The sequence below is a fragment of the Typopeltis vanoorti genome, chromosome 9, assembly GCF_054136105.1.
Source record: "Typopeltis vanoorti isolate ZY-2024b chromosome 9, IOZ_Tvanoo_1.0, whole genome shotgun sequence".
NCBI classification, from domain to species: domain Eukaryota; kingdom Metazoa; phylum Arthropoda; class Arachnida; order Uropygi; family Thelyphonidae; genus Typopeltis; species Typopeltis vanoorti.
Window position 1 is genome coordinate 82,771,493 of NC_143557.1, and position 20,443 is coordinate 82,791,935.

General features: G+C 36.5%; 1 protein-coding gene across 2 annotated transcripts in view; it reads right to left on the reverse strand.

Moving 5' to 3' along the window:
- The window catches only part of LOC150103206 (sodium-coupled neutral amino acid transporter 7-like), a 176,388-nt gene continuing 155,945 nt past the window's right edge, over positions 1-20,443 (reverse strand). For both annotated transcript variants that reach the window (XM_090398256.1, XM_090398257.1), the window contains 2 exons: positions 16,332-16,531; positions 1-398 (listed from right to left, as the gene is read on the reverse strand). In XM_090398256.1, the coding sequence (XP_090254382.1) occupies positions 220-398; positions 16,332-16,531 (379 nt within the window). In that variant the 3' untranslated portion in view covers positions 1-219. The remainder of the gene's footprint in view (positions 399-16,331; positions 16,532-20,443) is intronic.

Consider the following 20,443-nt stretch of genomic DNA (forward strand, 5'->3'; position numbering starts at 1 on the left):
AAAGATTTCCATACTTAATTTATTACACATTTGATGATTACTTATTACATGATGGATGACAGTGCTTCTCACAAGTGTATAGATAAAAATCAGCAATAAAAAAAATCCAGTTAAACAATTAACTGATGAGTGAATAATCACATAGCTTAGAAGATGAGGCTTCCACTGATTGAAGAACAACTTAGAAAGCAATGTTCTAAGAAGAAAATTTAAGATGTACTAGCACAACTCAATTTGATCATTGGAACCTCCTGCAATATCATGCATGACTGCTTGCACAAAGACTGTGCCAAAACAGAAAGCCCCAAAACTTGTAATGGTGCAGCCTAATAATAACAGCAGTCGAGATTTCCAGGTTGCTACATCCTTTCTGATAACAGAGGCAACAAGGCAAACACCTGCAAAAAAGTTCAAATATTATTATTATGTGACACCTCCAATATTAATAAGCAACAAGATCATTTGTACATGTACAGGAAATATACACTGCTTGGAAAGAAGTCGATGGATATCCCATGAACAAGGTGCATCATGCCATGTAACAAGTCACATGTTGCAGTTGTTAGGAAAATTTTTGGTGTGACGGTATAAATTGGAGGAATATGATGCTCCCAAATCAGTGCAACTGTCTCTAGGTGAAATAGCTGTGAGAAGGAAACTAACGGAGTTTGAAAGAGGCATTGTGAAAGGATGCATGTCAACAATTTGTCAAACAGATAGGCAAATTATTGACAAATTGGGTCATTCCAGGTCAACAAACAATGATACCATTCCAAGATGGACGTGCAGGAGTCAACTACAAGTGCTACCTGCAGTGGACAACCCACCACACTCACCAAATCTGACCGTAGGGCACTGCAAGGGATAATATGTAAAAATGTAAAAACCTCCATTCATCAGCTGACACATTGAATGTGGAGTTCTGGCATTGACTGGAACATGAATCTTCACAAAAACTTTCAGAAGCAAGGTTCACAACATGGATTGCCATGGTAGGACTGCAACATGCCAGCTCCACATCACCCAAACTAACATGCAGTTTCATTTTCAGTGGTGCAAAGAGCATGTACTGTGGGATATGGAAGCTTGGAAAGCTGTATTATGGAGTGCTGAATCACACTACATCCTCTACTGAGCAGATATATGGGTGTGGGTGATGCAGATGCCTGTTAAACATCTCTTATCAGAGTGTAATCCCAACTATGATGTTCGGAGGTGGTGGTGTGATGGTTCCTGTTTTTCCTGATTTGGCCTCAAACCTGTTTTTGGTGCCAGGAATACTGAACTTCAAGAGGTATCTGAACTTTCTGGACAACTTTGAATCTAACCATTCAAAATAGGAAGCATTGAACAATCTCAGAACTAACCATTGTCTCTTTCAGCAAGACAATGCACCATGTCATAAGGCTGCTGCTCTAACTGCATGGTTTGTGGACATGGTTACTACACTTGACTGGCCTCCACAGAGCCACGTTCGCAATCCTATTGAAAATAGTATGAACTTGAACATTGGGTGAGGACAAGGGACCTCATTACATGCCTACAGAAAGAATGGTCCAAAATTTTCATTGATCACTATCGCACACTAGTGGAAAATAAGCCCCAGAGGATTGCTACAGTATTGCAGCGAAAGGAGGTCCTACATCTTATTAGGTGGGTGCCATGGCTGTTTTTTCCTCGCACTATGGTGTCTGTTGACTTCTTTCCAAGCAGTGTATATATATATATATATATATAGAACACACCATATATGTCAAAATCTTTATTTATATATATAATACTAATGGAATGCACTTAAATGGATTTAGAGTTAGGTGGCTTAAGAAAACACTGTCACTGAAAGTGACAAGTCAGGAAAACTAGTGATATTAAGAGGGATGCAGGTGAGTGTGTGTAAGCACCCATGAGGCAAGTCATTGTGAGAATGACCAAAAAAATAAATATATATATATATATATATATATATAAAATAGGAATCTAGTCTCTTAAATTGAATGGAGAGAACAAGAGAGGGAGGTCATTCATCCCTTCAAATTAAGTGTGGTTAGCAAGGGTGTAAGGACTAAATTTTTTGCTTGGAGATTGGTGAAATAGTGTCATGGATTGCCAGAGTCTCTTGTCAGTGGTTGAACAGTCAATGCATTTAAGAGCAGTGTGGTAGATAGTGTGAGTCTCTCATGATGAGTCTTTGCACTTCATGGAAATTCCAGTGCAGTAATAATAACCTATTAATGTAAAGTCACTATTATGTTTCTGTAACCATTTCCAGATTACCTGTGATATGTCATGTCCTCTTGGAAAGGCCCATCACTTGCTGAGTAAATGTTTACACATATATTGTGCTTTGTCAGCAGCGATGTTCAAAGAAGCCACACCATTGCTCTGCCAGTATCAGGAGACTCAAGAGTGACTAATCATTAAGTATATGTAACTGAAATAGAGAACCTAAAATTTCTCACTCCATGCAACCCTTTTTCAGTTCTCTGGCATCTAATAAAGTAAATTATGCTCTTATTAAATTTAATCTTTTGATCCAAAAATAAGCAAAGTATCTTTATATATATTTGCATGTAAAGTGTGTATGTGTGTGTGTATATATATATATAGAAAGAGAGAGAGGCTGTTTACTTCATATCAGTTGCTTCAGTATTCTATAATGCACTGCACATTTCCTTTGGGAACATGTATATTGCTAGGCATTATGGGAGAGGTCATTACTTAGGTCTGGTTTTTAGAACACTTTCAATGAGATGAAAATGTGAATGGAGTGTTCATTGTAGGTCTATAGTATTATAGGGATGCAAGAGAGCTTGATAGTATTAGGAGAAAGAGAGAGAGACTGAATAGTACAAGATACATAGAAAAGACCTCAGCCCTTTTATATCATTATGTAGCCAAAGGCAGTCTTTTTGATCAGTCTCATATAGCTGAACAACAACCAAAAGACTAATTCAAACCAAAACTAGATGATCTTCTTGGCCAGGTGGTTAGCCTTTTCTGAGCTAACTATCTTGAGTTGATCTTCACTTCCAAGGATTGTTCTCTCATCCTTGCAAAGAGGATTGAACATTGTGAAAAACCTTTCATAATAAGAATAGACAGAATTTTATATTCCTCTGATGAATAATGTATAACACCGGTGTAATACTTGGCCACAAATGTGGTATCTGGTAGAATGCTTCTTTCTAAATATAAAATTGATGGACTGAACAATAGAAATTCCATAATAGAATGTAAAGCTTTTGTATGTCACATTACTGGTTTTCATAACCATGTTGTCTTTTTTTAGCAGAGTGGTGGTTGAGAAAGTCTGTAATTGATCTGTAATACAGGGTGTTTCAAAAAGAATGACCCGATTTCAAATAATTATATTTAATAATGAAAATGTGGTACAGTTACAAAACGCCTTCTGTTGACTAAATGCCATCTTCTCATTAACTAAGCTTAGCTGCTATTTGGGCTCTAGTAGTGGCATCTCACAGTCGTCATATCAAACTCTGGGCCAAGGCCGTTCACATGGTACAAGTCGCATTCATTTGTGGTTCATGGTTGCAGAGATATACAATTTTCAAATCGGGACTTTTTTTTGAAACACCTTGTATTTTATGGTTTTTTTGAGGCTGCATTGCTTAAGTAGTTGAAGTTTAATACTGGAAGCCCTAAATCTCCAGTATAAGTTCTTGATAGTTGAAGAAGTTCCCTTTTTACTTCTCTGTATTATCTGGACAAAAAATTGCACAGGTTTAGGTATGTAATTGTTTTACTTCGGCTTCTGCAATATCATTAATATTGATTAGAGCTGAGCATGGAAACCATTTCTAAGTTTAAAAAAGCACAATAATGCTTAAAAACTAGACTTAAAACAATAATGTTAAGTAGAAGAAAACAAAGTGGTCCAATTTTCCAGTCTTCTATGGTTTTAATTCCTTTCTGTATAAGTTCTTTTAACTGGTAGCATTAGACAGGTGGAAAAAAGAAATGCCAGCTAGTGTAAGAGGTAAGTCCAAAGGGAATGCCATTGAGATTCCATATTCCAAGAATGTTTACATTTTGTCATGTCAGCATTGGCAGTTAGTTCACTGACTTTGCTGAAGTTTTCTAAACCCCCAAAAATTATTACATCAGGGGTGTCCATGGAGTCAGAAGACTCATTGCAGGAGACCCTATATTGACACATTAGCCATTATCCACACAATACCTCTCCTTAAACTCATTCACAACCACCTTTAGCAATGCATCCCACCCATTCACCACCTGCCAAGCACATTCTTACACAATTTCTAGGGGTGACTCCTCGTTCACTCACCTACTGCACTGTAACGAAAAAAAAGTCATCAGTGTCAATCCTATAAAACCCTATTAATAACTTATATGTTTCTATCACGTTCCTCTCTTATGTCTATCAGCTAGATTTTGGAGCCCATGGACCTTCGATCTATTCTCATAGGAAGCATTCCACAAACCTGCCACAATCTTTGTCACTTGCCTCTGGATCCTCTCCACCACTTCTTCACCACCAAGGAATCCGGGTGACCATATCTGTGTGCAATAGTCCAGATATGGCCTTATAATATAACGGTTAAAAAAATATAATATGTATTTTTTTTAAATAAATGAATATGTAAATATGTTTGGATGAGGGGGGGGGTGCATGCCAGCAAAGTCAAGTTAGACATTTTCCAAATTTTTGACACACTGAGCCTAAAAGGTTTGCCATCACTGAACGACATCATAGCATATCAGGTGCAAATTCTGAGAGTGACTTTTAATGGCAGTTCCTTAGACATGAAATCTGTAGGAATGTCTCAACTGCAGACTGATAAAATATCTAAAATTTTTAATGCATACTGATAGAGATTTTATGCATTTTATAATATACATAATTAGAAGGCTAAGGGAATAACATCTTCACTTTGGAACTAATTAGCTGAATGCCTAAATTCCATTGATATCTATCTGCCATCCAAGACTGAAAATCTGTAGATAGCAAATAAAGGATCTCGGACTTCAGATCATGGTCCATATCTTGCTGGTGTCTATAGGTTTTTACTTCAATTTATTTTTTTAAAACTTCAGAGCTTTTAACCTTACATTTAACTTGATACACACAATATATTGTTGGTATCAGATAAAATGTGTTATGGGTAGCAGTCATATTCAGAGATTTTAAAATACATTAAATCAATATTAGCACAATTTTTCAATGGAAGAGATGTTCATAAATGAAATTCACAAGGTACTTCAATAAATAATCCCTACAATTTTGACAACACCTTACTATTTGTTATTCTCAGGGATACTTATTATATACCCAGGAACTAAAAACTATATACAAACACTCCTTATGTTATAAAAATATTCAAATAAGATCGAAGTGCAAATAGACCAGCTATTGTTGAGAATGCAGCCATGCATTGTGTGCTACTTGCAATGCAGGTCAAATTGTGTATACATGCATAGAAGTAAATACAATAGGCAAAAATACAATGTTTAAATGCAAGTGCATAATGAACAATATATACTGTACTACTTGCATTCATGAATTGTATTCGAGCCACACTTTTGTTTTCCACATTTGATGTTTCTTACTGGACACTGCATGGTCACTCATGTACCTCATAAAGTTTTGAGATAGTATCTGCTAGAAGAAGTGATATGATCACAGATGCCCTTTCCACACAGAATTAATAAGACAATCACAAGCATCTATGTGCTATGGCATAGATGCTTGTGATTCTTACACTTCATATATTCTTGTTTTAATCCTTTATCTAAGTATAAGGAAACAAAGTTTGCATGTGAGGTGTCTTCACAACTAGACCATGTATATAGAGGCTGTTGACTTCACATCAATTGTCTCTATCCCAAAATGCAAAAACATTACGGGAAGGATCATTCCACACAGACAGGTTTCTACCTCCTTTATTGAGGATTTACATCTGTTCAATATCCTAAGGGTTCCAAAAACTCATGAATGACATAAAAAAAGTCACTCTCTCGTATAACTCATACAAATCTCTTAACTCTTTCTGAAATGCTGTGCCAAACATTAACTCTGTGCAGCCACATACCAGACATCAGCTCTGCATAGCACCAGACAAACCAACCAGCATATGCAATCCTGATGTTTTGTCCGAAAACCTGAAGGAACCCTCCAAGGTAGCTCCCAGACAACATATTGAAATCTCATCTGTGAGAACTAAACCTGGGATGATGTCATGGTTAAATCAATGCAGAAGTCATATGTTTTCTATATACACATAGTAAAATAGTTTATAACCGTATTATTAAATATTTTGGATCAGAGATAACTTGTACAAAATTTTTCTGCTGGGTTACAAAAAAAGTATTGAGGACTCATCAGTGGCAGTCTTTGTTGTGGTTAAGGATGTTCATATTTCTTGTTGTAGGAAGGCATGATGGTTCTGTTCCAAACATGGGACAGAACCATCACGAATGTACAAAATATGGCTTGAGACTCCTGATGTTTCTAGTCTATCACTAGCAATATCACTATGATTCTCATTATTACATATTTCATATGAGCAGCCAGCCTGACTCAAGTATGGGATAATGTAACCACATCTTATCTCATATACCACAGGACATTTATAACAAAGATGAAGTGTCCCTCAAACAAAAATCTCCATGATCTCAGGAGATGTATGAGTTTGTAAGTCATTTGATGTCCCATCTCTGAAATATTGTTGTTGCATTGTGTTGCCTACACAGAGCAAAGAAACTGCACCTTTATATCTTAAGATGATAACTTCACAATGTTTGGGGTGGAAGATGAAAGAGTGACAAATTTTTCTACCTGTGCTTTGTTGTAACCATTTGCATTCCAGAAAAAAAAAAAAAATTCTCCAAGTGAAAAAAATTCAGCCTCCAAACATAGGTGTTTGTATGATCGATTCAGCACTATATATTTCAAAGTTTCAGAATTAAGCTGTTTCCAGATTTTGATATATGTATTATTATCATGAGCCTCCGTAGCCAAGTTGGTAACAAAGCCCTTTGGTCAGAAAGACCTGGATTCAATTCCTGTCCAAAACGTGAGGAACCTTTATCTGGTCACTTTAGACTAAAGGTGAGTTAGCCAGTCTCATACAGAGGCATATTTTTTTTTTCACCTGTTTTTCGTCCCCCAGAACGGAAACTGGCCCTGTGAACACATGCATCTACAGACATAGGACACACCCGGAGGCATAGGACTAACCACCTTTATCCTCGAGGCAGTCGTGGTTTCAAATCATAATAGGCCATGCCTAATACAAATGTAACAGGCCACTAGGCCTAACATACATATAAGGAGGAGGTATTATTATCATATTAATTTCTGTGGAGTCAGCAAACTCATTGCAGGAGGTTAACTCAACCAACAACATATTTATCACATTGAACTTTAAAATCCTTAACACTTCCAGCATTCACAACACATTCTGTTAATATGTTCCGTTCTCCGTGTAAAAAATCTACTCCTTACATCCTTCACCACACCTTTATACAACTTCCAGGGAAGGTCTCTCTTAGTTTCTCTCTCTCACCTTTTACTCTTATTATAATTCCTTCTGTACTAATCTAATAAAATCTCTTCACTAACTTAAATCACATCACCTCTTTTCCACCTGTTCTGCAATTTACGTTATTTTAACCTCTCTCCATAACCAATATTCCAGAGTCCATTTCTGGATCCTTCCCAATTTTCCCACATCACAATGAAAACTGGATAATAAATCTGAGTGCAGTAGTCCATGTGTGGCATGACCAGTGGCACTACCCACCCCCCTTATCCCTACTTGTCAATGTACTCCTTTAACATAGCAGCAATGAGATGAGGGTCTTTGCAACACTTGCAATATGTCCTCTAAACTTTAGTCCACTGCCAACCCGTCACCTCCCAGATCTTAAATCTCATCTCCCTGAAGCACAGTTCATCCAGAGTGCACAACCTTGCACTTATCACTGTTAAAACTATAACCCTCATTCATTTGTCCATGCAAAAAGTCTATTCAAATCTTCCTGAGAGGAATTAACCTCAGGAATACTTCCTGTAATTCTTCCCAACATTACCAAACACCTGAATATCCCTGGGCAAGCCACATGAAGCACTATTAACAAATAAGTTAAATAGCAAGGACCCAAGAACATATTAAAAGTACAGGTAAATCACTACTTACAAACTCAAGATACAAACAACTCATATTTATAAACATTGCATGGACAAATAAACTGCAACTCCAATTCACTTTATGAACATAGAACCCCCATGCTTACGAACATTTACAATGCGTGAAGTTCAACATTTATTGATGCACAGCAAAAAATGTTTACTCCAGTAATTCCTTTCCATGCTGAACATATTACACATTCCACACGTTAATACAGTACATGTATTTCAAGGATAACCATTTTTTTGCAATAAACTTTTACTGTAAACATAATTAATATTTTTGTATTAATTCAAAATTCATGGCGCCCTTAGTGTATCAGGATTTTTCCATGGTGCCCAAAGTCAGAACATAGACCTACCTAACAGTTGCAGTGCACAGTTGGTGCAGTTATTTCAGGGAAAATATTTTGCAGCACCCCAGGGTGCCATGGCACACAGTTTGGGAACCACTGTTCTAAAGTGAATAATAGTGAACTACATATGTAGTTTACATGGTGCACAAAGAATTCTAATTCATAATGAAATAATTTAGTAATCCTGATGTTAAGGCTTATATGTTGATTCTCCAGCATCATGTTTAAGGAAATTAACTAAAAATATTTAATTATTACTTCCTATATTTCACTGAAGTTAAATCAGCATCTTCGGGGATTAATATACTAGTATTAAACATGTGCATACAGGCACACTTCAGTAACTAAGATAGAACAGGAGAGATACAGGGTGACCTAAAGTCCTGTAATTACACCACCTATTGGCTTTGGTTGGTTGTTCTTGGCTTTTGGGCTGATTGTCTGCTGACGAGGGTTTCCCATATGAAAAGCAGTTTGATACAACTGTATTTGTTTAGGTTGGGATAGTTGGTAAGAGCTGCAGCAGATTCGAGGAAAAACCTCTCAAATTTAAATTTGCTTCAGTGGCATAAGATGGCTTTTTTCCAACGGATCCTGTGTCAGGTATCCAGAACATGGTCTGCTAATCCTGAGTGGCCATAATAGTGGAAGCTTGCTAGATTTTGTGCAGTTTATAAGTGGTCACAAGAGGTGCTTTTTTAAGATCTTGGCCACCTTTTCTGAGAAGCCATGAATCTAGGAGATGGTGATGGATTTGCTGTAATCTATGTCTGGAAGTGGGATAAGGGTGTGGGTACATTATTATTGCTATTATTATTATTAGTACATGACACCTCCAAGGAGTCCAAAGACTCATCGAGGGAGGGCACCTACTCTACAACTCTCCATGTCCACACTTAATCTACCAACGACACCGAACTGCCACTACCATCATCAGATACACCAATGCCATCTACTTCCCCCCCTCACTACCACCACTAGTATTTTTGTCTGTAAATTACATGCGTTCTGAAGGCCAATTTATCTGTATGTGGGATGAAAAACTTGAGTTTCTGAGAGGAAAACCCCCTGCTATCTCCATATGAGATCAGCTAAACTCACCTTCAATTGAAAAAACCTATGTTAAGATTTCTCTCGTCATGATGAGAATCGAACTTAGGTCTTTTCCAATTGAACAGTGCAACATACCAGCGTTCTTCCAATTGTGCTATGGAGGCCTTAACATGGTGTAAAATTCTTTTCATTTGGTGGAAGGTGTAGCCATTGGCCAAAAAGATGTTTTTTATTTAGGTGTAAGTGAGTTATATGTTGAGTGCAGTGTTATGTGAGCAAATTAATTTTGCCCAGTGGACTAAGGTTTTTATAGTTCCAAATTAAAGATACCAAGAAATTATATACTTGGTTTAATCCTTTATCCAAGTGTAAGCAAACAAAGTTTGCACCTGAAGTATTTTCAGGACTGGGAAACTCGTGGTAAAGGTGGTATGACTTCACATCACTTGCTTTAGTATCCCATAATGCAAAGCACATCTCCTTGTGGACATGTATAATGCTATGCATTATGGGAAAGGTCACTACCCAGACCAGTTTCGACCTTTATTGAGGTCTCATCAGTGGTAGACCCAGAGGTGATACCAAGGGTGAAGTAATGCAGAAGTCATATTTTCATATACGAGTTGCCAAAAGGTGTCACACCTTATTATTATAATACTCTGGATTAGAGATAGATAGTTGTGATAGTTTTTCCACTTGGTTATACTAATAATAAAAACCTAAAATAAAACTTCTTCCTCTCCAGTATCCAAGAGTCTACAAGAACTTGTGTGAATGTGGCAAACCATATTATGGTCAGACGGCTAAATCTGTCCTTTTACGTATCAAGGAACACAGAAGAGACATAATCCTACAATAGGACCAGGGTCAGCGCTCTCTCTCAAGCCACGTTCTCTTCTCTATTAACTTGGATGAAGGCCTTCAACACCTCATAGACCTCATGGCCTTCAACACCTCATGGCCACAAACTTCTAATATTCATAGGTGTTATGAATATTAGAAGAGATAGATAGTTGTTGAAAGTTTTTCCACTTGGTTATACTAATAATAAAACCTAAAATAAAACATCTTCCTCTCCAGTATCCAAGAGTCTACAAGATCTTGCGTGAATGTGATGAACCATATTATGGTCAGACGGCTAAATCTGTCCTTTTACGTATTGAGGAACACAGAAGAGACATATCCTATAATAGGACTAGGACCAGCACTCTCTCTCAAGCCACGTTCTCTTCTCTATCAACTCGGGTGAAGGCCTTCAACACCTCGTAGACTGGCTGCAAACTTCTAATATTCATAGGTGTTATGATGAGCTTGAAAGGAAGATAGTCGAATCTAAAGAAATATCCCTTTATTCATCCCATATAAACAACAGCCTTAGCTACAATCTTTCTGATGCACACATTGATATCACCTCTGTCCAATACTGGCGCTTTCATCACAACTCTTGCATGTAGTCAACTTTAATTGGAATTCCAGCATGCATTCCTGTTTTAAACTGTACTTCGGTCTTTTATATTAGTTCTGTTGATGTAATTTTATGATGTCTCTGTTATTTTACATAATTCTTTTGTCTTTGATACCTGATGAAGTTGAATTTTGTTCAATGAAACTAGTAGTATCTCAGCATTAAACTTTATTCTTTTTATTCTCGGTATTATAGGCATTCAAACCAATTTTTTCATAACATTATCTACCAAGTAAATATGTACAGCAATATATATATATATATATATATACAAGGTGATATCAAAAAGGTTTCGAGACTAGGTTTGTAACACGCCAACAGATGGCAGCACAAGGCTGCACGCACAGTCACAGGGAGCACCTACCTTCATAAGTCAGTGTGCCAAAAGACATCGTCCTGTGTACGTCTGGAGATGTGCAACTGATGCTATTCTGACCACCTGCGTTACCACATCTGCGATTTCATCATGGACCAAGTTAGAACAAAGCAAACGTGAAATTCACGTTTGAAAAAACATGAAATTCGAGGATTATTACCGGTGACGAAACTTGGGTGTATGGGTAGGACCCTGAGACGAAGCAACGGTCTTCACAGTGGAAGAGCCCATCATCTCCACGACCAAAAAAGGTGAGGCAGGTCCGCAGCTCGACCAAGTGCATGCTCATCGTCTTTTTCGACATTTGCGGCATTGTGCATCGAGAATTCATCCTCAGGGGCCAGACCGTTAATAGCGAGTTATACTGCCAGGTTTTAAGGTGTCTGAGGGAAGACATTCGGCAAAAGTGACCAGATCTGCGGTGCGCGAAAAACTGGATGCTCCATGCCAACAATGCACCCTGTCACTGAGCTCGCCTCACATGTGAGTTTCTTGCCAGAAACAACATGATCCACTTCTGCACCCACCCTACTCACCAGATTTGGCTCCTGCAGACTTCGTCCTCTTCCCAAAGATGAAGATCCAGCTCAAAGGTCACCGTTTTGACACCATTGCGGAGATCCAGTGCAAATCGCAGAAGATGCTTGACATGCTTCGAAAAGAAGACTTCCAGGACACATTCCAGAAGTGGCAAGAATGCTGGGAACGCTGTATTGATATGCAAGGGGACTATTTTGAAGGTGATAGTGTATAAACGTAGATAAATAAAGTAATTTCTCGTAAACAGAGCTAGTCTCAAAACTTTTTGATACCACCTCGTATACAGGGTGTTCGGGATAAATTTGACATATTTATAATTAATTATATTTTTCCATAAGTTACATGTATTAACACACACTTCTCTTCATTTAAAAGTTTGGACCCTTCTTCATTCATATACAAGATGTCAGAAAGGATGGATAGCTGGAACCCACCTGAATCATGGAAGAGAATAACTTGTATCATGATGATTCGTGCCGGCCATCAAAATAAGGATATTACGACTGCTGCCCAATGCTCCCTGAATACAGTAAAAACAATCAGGCATGAACTAGAGACTTGCAATGGTGACTACGAGGATGTAGCAAGAAGAAAGATCCCTAGCAGGCGATCTGATTGCGTTCGTACAGCAGAATTCCTCGCAAATCTGCAGGAACAGGTGTTGAAGAACCCTGGCATTGGAATTCGGGCTTTGTTCATGGAGTTGCTAACTGTAGTCAAGCCCTGGATAACAAGGGTAGCCAATGGTAGGCCGTATGTATGGCAGCAGGATTCGGCCCCTTGCCACACCTCTGGGAAAAGTCAAAAATGGTTGTCTGAAAATTTCTACGACTTCACCAGTCCAAATGTTTGGCCTCCAAACTCCCCAGACCTTAACCCCATGGATTATTTTGTATAGGGCGCAGTTGAAAAAGACACCAATCGCACTTCCAGTAATACAAAAGCCCAGTTAATGGATAAAATTAAAACAGTTTTTGCGGCCCTTCCCAGGGAGATTGTAGCATCAGCTTGTTCGAGGTTCCGAAGCAGGATTGAAGCTGTGATCCGATGCTAATGGTGGTTATTTTGAGTAAATCTTGTTGATAGTATTGTAATTAACTCTGCCTGTAATGTTTTTTGTCAATTCATTAAATTTAATAGATACAAAGAAGATTTTCTTTTTCCTTACGAAACTGTCAAATTTATCCCGAACACCCTGTATATATATATATTAGGATAACCAAGTAATTTTATAAACTTGGTTAGTTTAACTCCTAATCCCAAGTATGCAAACAATTAAGTTTGCGCCTGAAACAAAGTTCAAGTCTAAAGATGTTACAACACCAGGGCAACTCATTGTAAAGGTGGGTAAAGCTCTGATCACTATTCTTAGTATTTTCCCATAATGTAAAGTACATCTCACTAGAAGATGTATACTGCAATGCATTATGGGTGGGGTCACTACCCAGACTGGTTTCAACCTTTTTTGAGGTCTCTTCAGTGAGTAGATAGACCCTAAATACCAAGGTTTTAGTAATACGGAGCCTTATCACCTTTACCTATAGAAGTTGCAACAAGGTGTTTTTATTTTTAATAAAAATCTCTGGAGGAGATATAGATGTAATAAATTTTTTAACTTGGGGATATTGTATATTAGGATAACCAAGTAATTTTATAAACTTGGTTATTTTAACTCCTAATCCCAAGTATGCAAACAATTAAGTTTGCACCTGAAACAAAGTTCAAGTCTAAAGATGTTACAACACCAGGGCATAAAAGTGTTGTAACATCTTTAGACTTGAAGGATAAAGCTCTGATCACTATTCTCAGTATTTTCATATAATGTAAAGCACATCTCACTAGATGTATACTGAAATGCATTATGGGTGGAGTCACTACCCAGACCGGTTTCAACCTTTTTTGAGGTCTCTTCAGCGAATAGCTAGACCCTAAATACCAAGGTTTTAGTAATATGGAGCCTTATCACCTTTACCTATAGAAGTTGCAACAAGGTGTTTTTATTTTTAATAAAAATCTCTGGAGGAGATAAAAAGGTTGAAACCGGTCTGGGTAGTGACCCCACCCATAATGCATTGCAGTATACATCTTCTAGTGAGATGTGATTTACATTATGGGAAAATACTAAGAATAGTAATCACAGCTTTACCCACCTTTACAATGAGTTGCCCTGGTGTTGTAACATCTTTAGACTTGAACTTTGTTTCAGGCGCAAACTTAATTGTTTGCATACTTGGGATTAGGAGTTAAAATAACCAAGTTTATAAAATTACCAGGGTATTTGAGTTGATGATGACAAGGTTTTGGGTGGCTAATTAAGGAACGGATCTTTGGAAGTGGAGTGAACAAGGTTCTGATGTTGTATTTTCTTAGAACTTTTGCTAATTTGTGTGAAACAGTACTTATGTAAGGAATAGATATATTGCCTTTGAATCTATTTGTTTCTTCTGAGTGATGTCTAGGAGGATTAAGAAGGAATTTGTCAATGATTTTCTTGGAATATCCATTAACTTCGAAAGAAGTTTTCAGATGGTTTATTTCTGTAAGCAGTTAATGGATATTCCAAGAAAATCATTGACAAATTCCTTCTTAATCCTCCTAGACATCACTCAGAAGAAACAAATAGATTCAAAGGCAATATATCTATTCCTTACATAAGTACTGTTTCACACAAATTAGCAAAAGTTCTAAGAAAATACAATATCAGAACCTTGTTCACTCCACTTCCAAAGATCCGTTCCTTAATTAGCCACCCAAAACCTTGTCATCATCAACTCAAATACCCTGGTGTATATAAAATATTATGTGACTGCGATATTCCTTATTTCGGGCAGACAGACAAATCTGTCAAAATTCATATGGAAGAACACATGAGAGACATTACTTACAAGAGACAGCGAGCGAGTGCATTATCAAGTCATATCCTTTTCTCAGCTAATCCTAATGATGATAATCAAAGTCACAAAGTCTGCTGGGAAAAATCTACTAACATCTTCCGTTGCAGTGACGAAATAGAGAGAAAAATTGTGGAATCTAGAGAAATCATCTTTAATCCTGTTCATCTAAATAACAACTTAAGCTACAACCTCCCAGATAGTCATTCAGCTGTAATCATGTACTGGCGTTCACGTGATGCAGCAAACATGCACTCTCCCAACAATGCAACAAACAAAAGAACAGCTTCAAATACAACTACAACGTTTTCATGCTAATTATGTATAAAGACCGTCTGTGTTGTTCATAGTCTTTTAACCCTCAATGTTTAGTGTTTTTTCTTTTATAATGTCACCTGAAGAAGGCTGTTACAGGCCAAAACTAGTAGTGTGTTTATATTAAAACCTTTTTACTTAAATCTCGGTTCTAGTCATTTAATTCTTCATAAAACGATATATATATATATATATATAATTTTGAAAAAAAAAAAAAAATATATATATATATATATAGCCACTGCTCACTATATCAAACATCGCCATAACAAACTACTGAAAATTCAAACTGAAGTCCCATAGATACTGTATTACCCTAAAAGAAATTCACTATAGTGAATTTTTCAACTGCAAAACTATTCCTGTGTCCCTTATGAGTTTGCTATAGTGAAAATCGACTACAGCATTTATTGTATACATATAACAGGACTTTGCTGCTTGTTAATCAATAGTCGAATGAATAACAAATGTAGATTGCAGTTATTATTATTATGCACTATCGGCTTTGACTATTTGTACTACAAGAAAGCAGGTATGAGTGGAAGAGGAATTGAAACAGGGATATATATAACAGACATTATATTCCTATTCTCCTCTGTTTTAGTCAATATGTACAAGATGTTTTTCAGCCCAACAGATACAGCTGAATATATATGTCTGGTTGTGAACATCAAAGATTATTATTGGAATATGGAAACATTTACATATAGGTATTTATACATCTTAAAATTATCAAAACTGCTCAAAAATCCACTACTAGGTGTGATTAAATGCATTCTGTCTCTGTTATATAAAATATCTTGATATCCTCAAATTACAAATCTTTTTAATATTATAAAAATGCAGTTTGTTTCTTTATTATTGGAACAAATCAGTATATTTTACAACATATGTATTGATACATAACTGGTCTTCTGGAGGCATGACAAACATGTACAATTAAGTCTTACTAGAATGAACCCATAATTTGATGTAGTGAACAGTTGCTGTAGTGAATTTTTTATAGAATAGCAATGATACTATGTTAAAGGCTTTTTTTCAATAGTTTATTATATGAACCGAGTACCTAATAATGCAGTTTGTTACAGTAAGAACCAAATGTAAATAAATGATCAAATTCTTGGAGAAAAAATAATACTTCATCTTTAATTACAATAATGCTTACCTGGAAATACAAAAATATTAATAGATGCTACACAGCCCAATAGTTCTATTATCACTCCAATGCTTGGTGTGAAGATAGCAATCACTAAGGAACTGAAAAACCATGAGGTAGCTATAACAATTCTTCTACGCTTTTGACCATTTACAAAGTCAATGGCTGTCATTCCTGTGAGTTCTGCATATAGTCCATCTACAGCTCCTCTAGGAAGGCAATTTCATTTAATATTTGTTACTGAATTTGAAATATAAACAATCAGAATATGTATATCAACAGCATAAATTTTGTGAACATGAGTGGTATATCACATGATATGCTAGGCATATACACTACATGATTTAAATTAAAATTTGCATTATTACAAAAATAATATATGGAAATGTTCATAGAGCCAAAGACTTTTCGAGGGATTCTCACATTAACCTTATTAACATCTGTGATATATCTTTTTTTTTTTTGTTGTTGTTGTTGTTGAAAGTTTTTTCACATGGCTATACTATAAATTAAAGAAGCCAAGAAATTATTATTATTATTATTATTATTATTCCTGATGCCTCCAAGGAGTCCGAAGACTCACTGTCTCAACCACTATACCAAACCTCTCTACTACGAATAACCAATATATTATTGGTTTAATCATTTATCCAAGTATAAGCAAACAAAGTTTGCATGTGAAGTATTGTCATAACTGGACTACTTGTATATAAAGACTAATGACATCGCATTGATTGCCTTAGTATCCCACAATGCAAGGCATACACCCTTTTGGAAGTGTATAATACTATGCATTATGGGAAGGTCCACTACCCAAACCATTCTTGACCTTTATTTTGGTCTCATCACCGGGTGCCATCACAAGTGTGTCTTGTGATACCTGTACCCATCCATTAACAGCATTTTTGTCTATTTTTACATGTGTTTGGCTAATTTGCCTGTAAGTGGGATGAAAAATCCAAGTTTCAGGGAGGAAAAAATCCTGCTACCTCCATACATCAGCTAACTCATTTTTAGTTGAAGAAGCCCACATAAATATTCCTTCTCATCACAATAAGAATCAAAGTTATGTCTTTACTAGTTGAAGGGTGCATTATTCATCCAAATGTGCTATGGACATACCATTAATATATAAATTAGAAAAATATTATTCTCAGAATCATCATCATAATCTCTCAAACCTTGTTTTCTGACAATGAGAAAACAACAGAAACAGGACAAAGAAGCAAAGAGAAAAAAGAGCAGAGGAAGTTATGACATAATAGCAACATATAAATTGGTAAAGCAATTTTATTATTATTATTACGGGTATCTCCATGGAGTCAGTAGACTCATCGCGGGAGACCCAAACTAGCAAAACAATATCTGTCATATCTCTTCTTGAATTCATTTACAGATGAAGAGCTCACAACTAAGTCAGGCAATGAATTCCACTCATTCACCACCCTCCAGGCAAAAAACCTTGTTCTGACACCTTTGTTAACCACACTCTTCTTTAATTTCCAGGGATGACCTCTTGTTCTTCCATCACTATCACACAGCTGAAACATTTCCCCCTGCATCAATCCTATAAAAACCTTTCAGTAATTTAAATGTTTCTATCATATCCCCCCTCTTCTTCGCCTATCGACCAATCTCTGCAATCCAGATCAAAGCAGATGAAATCTTTCAGTGTATAGTAAGAGGAAAAGAATAAGGGAACATCCTTAATAATTAAGAGTAGAAGGTTAACTAGGATGTATGGTTTACATTTTTCTCTAAGCACATGGTGAGTGAAATCAACTGTCAGTGGAAGTGGTGAGTGTATTATTTGTGAATGAATTTAATGAAAAGTGTGATTAGTGGTATGTGTGCATTGAGTAGTCTATCCAAAATGGCTAAAACAACAGTCAGAGACTTGTCTAAAATCTGGAAGGATGTATCTATCAAAGTTGAGGATTCTGGATGCAACTGTTTTTCCACAAGTTTATATACTATACTGAAAGACAGACAAATGGATTGATGATAGAAAGGAATTTTAAGGAAGCTGCAATACTTTGGACACATTGAAAGGATGGAAGGAGAACTTCTATAAACAGTAATAGACATTCAAGTTCCTGGTAAAAGAGGAAGTAGTCCTCAATGAGATGGATGGTGTGTCTTTAGAGAGTTGAAGTCTTCAGAAAAGAATACAACAGGACCATCTAGCAAGAACTAGTGTGGCACATTACTGAGGAATGGAGTGACCATACAATATCTTATGTTTTTTCTTAGAAAAATTTGTGTTTTATAATATATTACTGCTGATTTTCATGATTTTAATATACCTGATGTATTTCATAATATATTTGTTTAGATATTACTATATTACAGTAGTGCTGTAAAATGGGTGCCAAAAATGCACAAGAACAGAGCAACAACAGAAAAGGGAATGCTAACATAAATAGTGAACTTGAGAATAGGAAGGGTTGCCTAACTGAAGAGAAACATGATACTCAAGATGAAATAACTTTTGAAATCTCAAGATTAAAACAACTTATTAGTTAGACAATGCGGGAATTACAAAAAAGTCAATAGATGCTTAGAGGAACATAGGAAGGACAAGAAAGTTAATTTCTTTCCATATTTCTTTCCACATTCCATATTAAGAATTTCTTAATCTTCTTCTTCTTCTTCTGCAGCTTCTCCCACTTAAGTGGGGTCACTGTTGATGATGAGTCTCCTCCACACCCTCCTGTCTTGGGCTGTCACCACATCCAAGTTCTTCATCCTCCTCTTCTACCAGCTCCCTCCATCTCTTCTTTGGCCGCCCACACTTCCTCCTTCCTTGCACATCCATCTGCATGACCCTTCTTCTCACATATTCATCCTCCCTCCTCATCACATGACCAAACCATCTCAACCTTGCCTCCTGTATCTTCGCTCCTAAGTTCGTAACTTTCACTGTTCTCCTCACATAGTCATTTCTCGGACGATCCTTTCTGGTCACAGATATTAAAGATATTAAGAAATTATATTCAGATAAGTAAATGGAATTAAAAAGGAAGATGTGACAGTGTGAACTGACACTGGTCATGACCTTTAATAGGTCATGATAGTTAAACCAACCAGTTTCACCACATATGCTAGTGGCTTCTTCTGTCCTCTAAGCAGGATGTTATATGTTATTGTAACTCTCTCATAAAACATGCTATTCAAGACCATGTTACTACTTTGACTTTTCCAGGTGCAAAAATATAATAAATGCAACTGATAAGCAAAACTACCTCTTTGATCTTCACATTTTTGTTAGTCAAGGGGTATATTAGTGAAAAAATCTTTGATTTTTTCTGAGTGCTTCCCATGGCTGTACCTTCAATCTGTTTATAAATCTTATTTTTCAGCTAAAATATCCCAGCTGTATTATAAATTCAAATATCTTCATAACATCTGAAGAGAAATCTTCATATACAGGTAAATTGTTAGCAAAGGGGATGTTAGTGAATAAAGAGAGTCAATGTTAAAGCTGATCAAAATATCACAAGCGTGAATGGATTTGTCCTTGATTTTTTCTAAAAATGTGTAGAATTCTTAATAATAATTCTTAATAATCTTGATTGACAGATATTATTATTATTATAACATAAGACCTCCATGGAATCGAAAGACTCGTTACAGGAGGTCCACACTCTTATGTGTATTTTATCCTTGTCTTCTTCTATTCTATGAAAAATCTCTTCCACATCTGATAACAACCCCTCACCAACTGATGTGTCTCAATCATATCCCCTTCCCTTCTACTATTCACAAGATTCTGCATGTGGCATTCCCTCATTCTGTCCTCATATCCCACATTCTATATACTCGAATCTGACTTAGCAAATCTTCTTTGGACACTCTCTCTCTCTAACATACTTATCCCATTGAAAACCAGGTAACCAAATCTGCACACAGTAGTCCATGTGTGGTCTGATCAAAGTAGTCCATGTGTGGTCAAATTCTTCCTCATTGCCATAATCCGTTATAACGTTCTTACAATTTTAACTGATGATGCCTTGTAACATATAGAAGGGAGGCAAGTATTAGGAGACTTGGAAGTGAAGGAATCATCGGTGTATCAGGTATTGGCTGGGTTAAATGTTAACAAGGCTGTGGTAATGGAT